We start from the raw sequence: 10,939 nt of genomic DNA, 5'->3' as shown, positions 1-10,939 counted from the left end.
CTTCCAGTGTGAACCGAGGCTGCTTCCCTTCATTGTGGGACCTGACCATTTAAAGAGGATACCTTGACTTGCTGGGCTGTGAATCCAGCCCCCTTGTCCATCTGTAGTAGAATGAAGAATAACACAGCACGGGAAACAGGCCCTTCGACCGAGCCCACGCTGCCATTTTAACATTGTGAGTGCCCTCTTCTCCCTACGACCTTTGTCCACGCTGTGAGAAACGGTCAGATACTCACTTTATGATTCCCCCCCTTGAATCAAATACACGGATGAGTTCAGCTAACTGTCGGTTTATTCGATCTTGCAAGAAAGGGTGCCGTCCCGTGGGTACACACACCTTGCTTTACACAATCTTAGTTTATATACATTTTTCCTAGATAACAATAGGACAGCCCTCCTTTCTTTATTGGGTACCACTCCTTAATCTCTTTACTGAGTGATCTCCTCCCTTGTTGACATCCCATTAACTCTAATCCAATCACCCCTTTTAAGGCTTAAATCGTTTTACCTCTCATCAATTCAGCTAACTCTTTTTCATTGTCCCGTAAATTGCTTACCCATTTATTTTATATGGTGTAAATCTCTTTTAGGCTATGCTGAAGACCCCGAGCGCCTGCCAGTCTCATGTTTTTTTTTTCTTCTTTTTCTGCGTGTTTCATCATCTGCTGGTCTTAGCGTTTAACCCCTCAGGTTACACTAACGGTTCTGTCATGGTTTCCGCCCCAGATGGCTTGACTCAAAAATTACACTACCGCTACCATCCCTCACAATCCCCCCTGTTTTTCTTACGCTTTGTAATTTTTGACATTCTTCTGGTGTTCCAGGCGTTCCAGCAGGTCGAGGGCCTGTTCATCCAGAGTTTTATCGCCTAAGAGGCTTATCCTCTCTTCCGTCTCTAAATTCATATTTATCACTTTTCCATTCAGGACATCCCCCCTAGTCAGGGCTGTTTCGATTAGCCGCTGAGCCAACCCCCGAACACAAGGGATGATACAACACCCTAGGGCGGCCAATACCCCTGCCGTTACCATGAAAGAGACAAGGACGGACATTACTACTCCTTTCCATTTGCCGAACCAAGCTTCCAACCACCCAGTGAGATCTAGGTCTGTACCCGAGTTCTCAGCTCGTTCATTAGCTAGGGTCGTTAGCCCTTCGAGGGCTCGGGTAATTGACCCATCGGGAGCTGTGTTATTTGGGATAAAGGTGCAGCATTCAGTTCCTATCATGACGCATACCCCCCCTTTCTCTGCTAGAATCATGTCCAGGGCTAGCCTGTTTTCCCAGGCCATTCTGCTGGTTGCGTCCAATTGTTCCGCTATCCCGCTTATCGCATTTCGGGTATAATTAACAAACCTCTGTTGATTATAATAGATATAGTTGATCCAATCTACATTCTTGTTGACAGTCACCCACCAGAACAGGGATTCAAATCCTGCTGCTATCTGGCTCCTGGCTTTGTACTCACCAGGGACCCCCCTAGGGACCCCTATGGCGTCCAGATATATTCGTTCATCAAAAGAACCCGGGAGGCTCCTTTTCCCTCGTTCTTTTCCACGGGGTCCCTGATGTTCGAATGCCAGGGTAAAGGGTACGGCCAATTGGATAAGTGCACAAGTGCCCTTCCATTTCTGAGGTAAAATGGGTCTCAAAGTCCTCCCTCCACAGTACCACCATAGATCAGCTCTAGGTACCTGGATTTGGGAGTAGTTTCCTCCCTCGGTGGTGTCGCTGACTTCCTTAACTGTTCCACACCTATCGAAGCTTCCCACTTCCCTGTCCAATCCATCCCCAGTCCGGGTGATACAGGTGTGATGTATCCCCGTTACTCCGGAAAAAGGGGGGGGTTGAGACGCCCTGTTCAGTTTGATTGGGGGAAATGTCAGGCTCAAGGAGCGACAAGTGGGGTCTCCCCAAGCCTCTCTGTTTTGATACAGTTTCACCATACACTCCATTTCAGCTGGTTCTTTATCCCATCCCAGCGGGAATGGGACCACCTGGGGAGTTGGCCGGCTACTGGTGCACGCATAACAGTTACCTTTTCCGACACTTTGTACTGTATATTTGACCCATTCTATCCAGGCGTTCGCTTCCCTGAATCCCGTTTCTATTTCAATGGTCTCTCTTAAATCCTTTACCTCCACTACCCTGACTTCTCCCGAGACTCCCCGGCTAGGGGCGGAGGAGTTCCTGGTTTCGGCATTTTTGACTGTAACCCGCACACAACACAGGGCCACCCCCACCCTCCCTGTGTGTTCCTTGATCTTGACCCCAAAAACTTGTCCGTCGAGGCCCTCTGTCCCACCGTCGTCTGACTTTTTTATGGTGAGGTAGAGGGGGTTACATTGGTTTAGCTTACAGTCTCTGGGAAAGATCTTCCATGGAACCAGTGATACTTTCTCGCGAATCCTTAACTTAACGTCTTCATTTAACCCCCCTACTTGACAAGATTCTACTTTCCCCTGTTCATTTTTAGTACACTTTGGGTTCTTATCGAAGACAAGTAATTCTATTTCCCTCCCCTGGTATCTCTTCTGCCCCGTGGGGTCGTCTTTGCAGGGTACCATTCGACAGAGGTCGATCTCAATTACCTGTGCCTGGGGTGATTGGATTATAGTAAGGGAGTACACTTGGGCCGCCTGCCCAGCACCTATGCCCCCATAGAGTAAACATATTATTAGTAACATCCCGCTATTGCCGTATATTGCCCAAATTGACATATCAAAAATCAAGTCCAATCAGTTCTTCGCGGTGTGGTGGCCAGGAGTAGGCACTTCTTCTGCTGGTTCTGGCACCGGTCCTTTCACTCGAGTGTAATGCGTCCAGCCTTTCTCAGCCGTGTGGATAGCCGTTTCCGTGGTCAGAAGTACTAAGTAGGGACCATCCCAGATCGGTTCTAAAGTCCGGAGTTTCCGGTTCTTGATTAGGACCCAATGCCCTGGCTTGATGGTGTGTATCGCAAACTCGAGAGGTGGTGTCTGTGCCAGGAGTCCCTGTTGGCGTAAATGAGATAGAGCAGACCCCAGGACCTCAACATATTTATGCACAAATACATCGCGGGACTCGAATGTGGGGAGTTCCCCTTTTGGCCCATTAAAGGGGAGACCGAACATTATTTCGTATGGGGACACCCCCAAGTCCCGTCGTGGCTGCGTTCGTATTTGCAGCAAGGCAAGGGGAAGGCACTTGGTCCAGGGCAACCCGGTCTCTGTCCTGAGTTTTGTCAGCTGTTTTTTAATAGTCTGATTCATTCTTTCCACCTTGCCCGAGGACGGGGGATGCCAAGGGGTGTGGAAATCCCAGCTTACCCCCACTGCCCGCACTATGTTCTGTAGGACAGTGGACGTAAACTGGCTCCCCTGGTCTGAATCGATGGCCCGGGGGAGTCCGTATCGTGGGATAATTTGTTTGAGAAGGACCTTGCTAACCTGTGTCGCCGAGGCTATGGCGGTTGGGTACGCCTCAACCCACCCTGTCAAGTGGTCCACTATTACCAAAAGATATTTCAGGCGCCCTATGGGGGGGAGTTCGGTATAATCCACTTGGATATACTCGAAGGGCCTATAGGCTGGGCTTCTCCCTCCTTGCTTCGTATTCTGTCTCAGTCCTTTTTTATTTATCTTCCGACAAATTACACAATCTTTCGTGACTTGCTTAGCCACAGTGTATAAACCGGGATGTGCGTACTGACGCAGAAATGCATCGCACATCGCCTGTGTCCCCCAGTGTCCTCCCCGATGGAGATGACTAATTATGTCTCTGGTCATCGGTCGGTTTAATAGTTGTCGACCATCGGGTAATGTCCATTTCCCTCTTTCATCTTTCTGACCCCCAAGTGATTTTAGCTCGGCTTCTTCCTTTTCGCTAAATGCTGGTGTTTCTATTACTTCAGACACTTGGGGCACCCAGACCAAGCAGTCCACTATCTCCTCCCCCGTCCCTGCCAATTTTGCTTGTCCGTCCGCCAACTGGTTCCCCTTTGTCTCTATCCCATTGTCTCTCTGGTGTCCTTTTACATGGACCACAGCAATTTCCCGTGGCCCCAGCAGGTCTTTTAATATTTTAGTAACCAATTCCTCATGTATCAATTCTTTTCCCCGACTATTTATCATTCCCCTTTCCTTCCAAATTTTCCCAAAAGCGTGTACCACCCCGAACGCATACTTGGAGTCGGTGTAGATGGTCCCTATCGATCCCTCTCAGCACTTGAGAGCCCGGTGTAGAGCATATAATTCACATGTCTGGGCAGACCAGACATTAGGCAGTCGCCCCCTTTCTACCAAATTCCAGCCAGCTTCACTAATGATCGCGTATCCATTATGCCTTTTTCCGTTTACCACCCGGGAGGATCCATCTATATACCATCGCTTTCCAGTGTGAAGAGGGGAGTCCCTTAGATCCTCCCTTACCTTACTCTGGAGATCTATTATGTCCGAACAGCAATGTTCGAGTCCCTCGCCTTCTTCCCCCTTCCAGAGGAATTCAGCTGGGTTCTGACAGGAATTGACCTCTATCTTAAGATCGTCCCGATCTAGCAAAATGGCCTCATACTTCAAGATTCTTGAGTCCGTCAGCCATCTCCCAGCCCTCTGATTTAAAATAGTCCTAACCTGGTGGGGGGTAATGACCGTCAAGGGTGCCCCAAATGTCAGCTTCCGACTTTCTTCCACCAATTTGGCCGTGGCAGCCACCGCCTGGACACATTCTGGCCAGCCTCGGGAAACTGGGTCCAGTATCTTTGATAAGAATGCCACTGGCTTCCTTTTTCCCCCCCAATCTTGGGTTAAAACTCCGAGGGCGGTTCCCTGTTTGGCATTTACAAAGAGTCTGAATGCCTTACTGAAATCTGGCAAGCTCAAGACTGGCGCGGTCATCAATTTCTGTTTCAGGGTCTCAATTAGTTCCTCCTCTTTCTCGTCCCACTGGATTTTGTTAGGAGCCCCCTCTACAAGCTTTAGGTACAGACCCTTGGTTAGGGGGGCATAGTCGTCTATCCATAATCGGCAATAACCTAAGAGTCCCAAAAACATTCGTAGCTCTCTCTTAGTTCCCGGGAGTCCCAGTTCAACTATTCCCCTCACCCTTTCCGGACTTATTCTCTTCTGTCCCTGGCTTATCAAGTGTCCCAGATACTTAACCTCTCTTTCTGCATATTGGAGCTTCTTCTGGCTCACCCTTAGTCCCTGTCCTGCCAAATAATTCAGAAGGGTATTTGTTCCCGCTACGACCTCCGCTTCTGTGGGTCCGGACAACAGGAGGTCATCCACATACTGTATGAGTTTTAGGGCTGGGGAAAGGATCAGTCCCTCTAATACCTGCTCTAAAATCTGACCAAACAAATTTGGCGATTCGGTGAACCCCTGGGGAAGCACTGTCCAGCGGTATTGCTGCTTCCTGCCCGTGTCAGGGTCCTCCCACTCGAAGGCGAATAAGTCTCTACTGGCCTCGTCCAACGGGCAGGCCCAGAAGGCGTCCTTTAAATCCACTACACTGAACCATTCATGTTCTGGGAGTATCCGCCCCAGTATAGTGTATGGGTTCGGCACCACCGGGTGTCGTACCTGTACAATCTTATTGATTTCCCTCAAGTCTTGGACCATTCTGTAACTGCCGTCAGACTTTCGGACTGGCAAAATGGGAGAGTTATATCTCGACATACATGGTTCCACCAGCCCATCACTTATCAGGTCTTTCATCACTTCTTTCAGGCCCTGTCTCCCTTCCCGGGAGATAGGATACTGACGTATCTTGACAGAGGGGCTCTGGGGCTTAAGATCAATTTTTACAGGCTGAATCGAGAGTCGCCCTCTGTTTCCCTTGGCCGTCCATACTCTAGAGTCTATACCCGTGAGTCGGTCCTCGCTAAGGTGTGACATAGTTACCACCAGGTCTTCGTCGTCCCCTACATTTATTCGGAGCCCGAAGCGGATTATCAGGTCCCGCCCCAACAGACCATAGGGGAGATGAGGGAGGTGGAGGAGCTCTGCTAAAAGCTCCTCTTCCTCCCATTGTAGTACCTGTGGTTCAAATAGTTTCGCCCTAAATACCCCTCCCTTTACTCCTGATATGTTCAACATTTTAGTTTGGTAATTGGCTCCTGTAGGATAGATTGGGATTGAGGATCTGCCTGCCCCCGTGTCGACTAAAAATGTAACATCCTCCTTTTGTGGACCCACCTTTAAATTTACCAGGGGTTCTTGGTAGGTCCTTTTTCCGATTCTCCCCTGACCCCTCTAATCAACCTCACATTCCATTTCATAAATCCCTTCTCGTTCCTTCTTAAATTCAGGACACTCTCTTTTGAAGTGTCCCGGTTTCCCACAGTGGTAACACCCGGCCACCCGGGGCCGGTCACCACCGTAAAATTCTCCTCGTCCTCTACCTCGGCCCCTCCTGGCCCCCCCTTCCTTCCAACCTCCCCTTGACCTTCCTCTACCTACTGTATATCCTTCATCCGTTATCCCGGTGGACTTACATACTTCCCTAACGGCTGCCACCATCATCTTTGCCTTCTGCTTTTCCTTTACAACCTCTCTCTGAACAAAGACCTTCTGCGCTTCCCGCAATAATTCCGCCATGTCCTTCCCACTCCAATCCTCAATCTTTTGTAGTTTTCTCTGGATATCTGGCCAGGATTTCGTTACAAAATTAATTTTTAGCATTCCCTTTCCAATTTCATCATCAGGATCGATTCCTGAATATTTGCGGACAGACTCCCTCAGTCTGTCTAAGAACATGCTGGGTGATTCATCTTTTCCTTGCCTAATATCAAATGCTTTTGCCACATTCTGCTGCTTGGGGACACATGTCTGGATCCCCCGAATTATAAGATTCCGGAGATCCGACATGTTTGTCCGCCCTTCCTGGGTATTATGATTCCAATTTGGATCCTCAAGAGGGTATCTTTGATCTCCCCTGAGTTGTTCTTGCTGTTGGTGATCCCTATCCCAAATTTCTATGGCCCTATTTCAGATCATAACTCCTTCATCATAGTTGAATAATATGCTCATCATGGCCCGGAGTTCCCCCCAAGTATACATGCTTGGACCCAGGAATTGGTCAAGTTGTGTCGCTACCGCGACAGGGTCCTCTAGGAGAGGGGGCAACTCCTTCCTAAGTTGTCGGATGTCTGCCGAGTTAAGAGGCACCACCACGAACCCTGTCTCTCTTTGTCCGAAGGGAACCTCCCTGAGAGGGTGCATTTCCACCTCGGGCGCTGAAGCCCCATTATTCTGCTGTTGTTCCAGGGACTGTTTTATTACCAACCTCTCGGACCTCCGCAGACCCTCAACTGGGGGTCCGCCTCCTGTGCCGTTCTCAAGATTTATGAGATCATCCCCTCGGGGCCCTTGGGCCCCATTATTATTTGGTTGATATGCAGGGGGTACATTTGGTACAGGAGGGGGTGGCGGCGGGAGGTTGTCAAGAGGGTCCCATTGCCCCGGTCTGCTCTGTGGGATCATTGGATACAGGGAGACTGGCTGTGGCGATCTACTCATCACGCCCACCCAACAGGCAGCGTACTTACTTTCCTCGGGGTTAAAGGGTTGTTTACTATTAACATATAAATTTAATATCTGACAGACCCAATCCTCATCCGATCCATATTTTGGCCACAATACAGATGGTTTCCGGATTGGTTCCTTCGTCCACACAAAACAACAATATTTTATCATAACCTTCTTTTTTAAGTCCTTAGTCTTTCGGTCCCCATCCCAATTTTCTAACTGTATCCCCAGAGGACTGTCGGGGGGTATTCCCTTTTCATCATTATTATTTCCCGGTTTCCCATCCTTACTCTTGGACGGTTTACCTCCCATGGTTAGTCTTCAGTTGTCGTCTTGGACACAAGTTAATTTATTTGTGCCTTCAGATCAAACTGTCATAACCATAAAGTCGTCAAGGAAGAAAATGACTCTCACCCTTAATCAGCCGAATTCCCGGGAGAGAAATTTCTTACCTTGATCCGTGCACGGAGTTGTCCGACTTCTTCCAATGATGTGTATACCCCCTCACAGATTTCAGTCACAGTCCTAGCAGTCCTAGTGTATAGAAGTCATCTGTGTGATTTCCAGGGTCCAGAATTATCTCAACTGAGTGGTTTCAGATTCCCCTCCTCCCAGACCAAAACGACGTTTTTACGTGTAAATATACACTAGACGCGTCTTATTCCATCGATTTGGTCTAGTCGAGGGAAACCCCCGTTATAATTCCAGATCCCGGACGAGCCCCCAATTGTGAGAAACGGTCAGATACTCACTTTATGATTCCCCCCCTTGAATCAAATACACGGATGAGTTCAGCTAACTGTCGGTTTATTCGATCTTGCAAGAAAGGGTGCCGTCCCGTGGGTACACACACCTTGCTTTACACAATCTTAGTTTATATACATTTTTCCTAGATAACAATAGGACAGCCCTCCTTTCTTTATTGGGTACCACTCCTTAATCTCTTTACTGAGTGATCTCCTCCCTTGTTGACATCCCATTAACTCTAATCCAATCACCCCTTTTAAGGCTTAAATCGTTTTACCTCTCATCAATTCAGCTAACTCTTTTTCATTGTCCCGTAAATTGCTTACCCATTTATTTTATATGGTGTAAATCTCTTTTAGGCTATGCTGAAGACCCCGAGCGCCTGCCAGTCTCATGTTTTTTTTTTCTTCTTTTTCTGCGTGTTTCATCATCTGCTGGTCTTAGCGTTTAACCCCTCAGGTTACACTAACAGTTCTGTCATGGTTTCCGCCCCAGATGGCTTGACTCAAAAATTACACTACCGCTACCATCCCTCACAACGCCTATTGGACTCCACAATAACGGAATTATAACCAGATTGAGGGGAGACTAATTTAGGGACAATTTGTTACACCAATCAGCCTAAGAGCACATCTTTGGGGTGTGGGAGGAAACCGGAGCACCCGGAGAAAACCCAAGCAAGCATGGGGAGAATGTGCAAACTCCCACAGACACCGGCCCAAATCCATGTGTCTGCACAGCAAACAGTGATAGTCACTGAGCTGTCGTGTTGCCCGTCAGTTTAAGTGTACACTAACGATGTGAAGCACTAGGCAACTCTTGAAGCAACATCCAAGAGCAGCCCTCACACGACCCACCGCGTGTATGCCCCTTGTTGGACAACAAGGCGGACCAAATCGCCTGTGGATTAAAAGAAAAGACATCAATAAACATGTACAACTTAGACATTTATGGAACCTCATGGAATAATGATGACCTAGAAGTAGCATCAGGACTGTACCTCTGCCACTGAGGACAGGCAGAGATAATATTTCCCCCTATAATTCTGCTGTAAATAATTTATCTCACAGACTAACGGATAGATTTCACCAAACCTTGCTAAACTGACCGAGTATGGCCGTTGGAAGAAATGATCCATTTTTGGTTAAGATCGGGATCTGGGAATTTTATACGGGATCCATTCACAACGGGGCAAATTCACTTTCTCTTTTAGACTGTTATGGTTTGTGTTATTTTGATTGTTTTAGAATTCTATCTCGGCTCCTGGGGTGGAATTTGTCACAGCTGTCAAACGTGAGCTGAGTTTTCACAGCAGGTTGTTGGATCAGGATTTGCCTAAAATCTCCTGGTGAGACAGTTCTCTTAATGAATAAATGTACTATCTTTAGCTTTGTTGTCACAAAGCATCCCTGTCTGTAACAATGTGTCTCAAAAGCTCGTGGATGAGTTTGAACAGAACATGGTACATGAAATAACTCCTCAGAGACCAGTGTCTCTTCAACAGATTTCCTTTATTTACAAACTCAGTTCCACTCCGAAGATTGCTTCAGTTACAAGATCAGAATCAGGAGTGGCAGTAACCTTGATATATGATATATACAATATATGTGGTGCACCCTGATTAGGTAGGTGAACATTCCCTCAGTCAGGGAGCTCATACTCCAAGAGGACAATCTCGTGTGCCTCATTGAATTATAGACTCCCGACAGTACAGAAGGAGGTCATTCGGCCCATTGAGCCCGCACCGACAACAATCCCACCTTATTCCTGCAACCCCACATATTTACCCTGCTAATCCCCCCCAAACTAGCTAGTTATCCGAACAGAGATTGTAGAGTGGATTCAGAACTCTCTTCTCCCCAGCTCTGATCGAACATGCTAGGATTCTCATCAATTTGTACTGGTGCACAATAGAAAGCAATCTTTCCAAATCTATTGAAGGTTTCTGCTCTGCCCAAGACCAAAGAAACCTTGGGGAATGTTGCTCAATCCATCACGCAACCCAGCCTCCCCTCCATTGACTCTGTCGACACTCACCGCTGCCTCAGAAGAGCAACAAGCACAATTAAAGACTCTACGCACCCCGGACATCCTCTCTTCTTATTGCAGCACAGTTAGGAAAGTCAGTAAAAGATAATCTGTTGTTGGCAATTTGATGATCTGGTGTCTAAAACCAGAAGATTCAATATTTAGAATCAACAAGATGAACAAAGTTAGAAGGTTATTTATTAGTCACAAGTAAGACTTACATTAAACACTGCAATGAAGGCCCTGTGAAATTCCCCTAGTCCAGTGCCAGTTCGGGTCAATGCATTTAACCAGCACGTCTTTCAGAATGTGGGAGGAAACTGGAGCACCCGGAGGAAACCCACAGAAGCACATCAATACTGCAGCTGGATATTCACAGGAAAAAAGTTGTTATCGGACGCTTCAAGTGGACCGAACAGAGAGAGATCCAAGTGTAAGAAATACTCCAATCTTTAATAAATATGTTTCAAACGCTGACAGATTTTAAGTCAGTTTCTATCACATCGAAGTCAATGGGAGATTGTTAAAGGTTCCAGACAGAAATGTAACTTGATGTTACCACTACCATACATTGATAGATTCAGGAATGTCGCACAAACATTTTAATTCTTCGTTCTATTTTCAGGCTGTAAAGTTAAACCAGGAATTTCACTCTC

The 10,939-nt window shown here is 47.4% G+C and overlaps 1 protein-coding gene across 1 annotated transcript; it reads right to left on the bottom strand.

Moving 5' to 3' along the window:
• Positions 1-291: 291 nt before the first annotated feature.
• LOC145362384 (uncharacterized) lies at positions 292-2,567 on the bottom strand. Its single transcript, XM_080218437.1, has one exon. It carries the CDS (start codon positions 2,565-2,567, stop codon positions 786-788), a length of 1,782 nt encoding a protein of 593 aa, XP_080074563.1. The 3' UTR covers positions 292-785.
• Between the last annotated feature and the right edge of the window lie 8,372 nt (positions 2,568-10,939).

The sequence above is a fragment of the Carcharhinus amblyrhynchos genome, unplaced genomic scaffold, assembly GCF_965287045.1.
Source record: "Carcharhinus amblyrhynchos unplaced genomic scaffold, sCarAmb.v2.hapA scaffold_38, whole genome shotgun sequence".
Taxonomy (NCBI): Eukaryota; Metazoa; Chordata; class Chondrichthyes; order Carcharhiniformes; family Carcharhinidae; genus Carcharhinus; species Carcharhinus amblyrhynchos.
The sequence above is the reverse complement of the archived record's forward strand: the minus strand, read 5'-3'. Positions and strand labels throughout refer to the sequence as shown.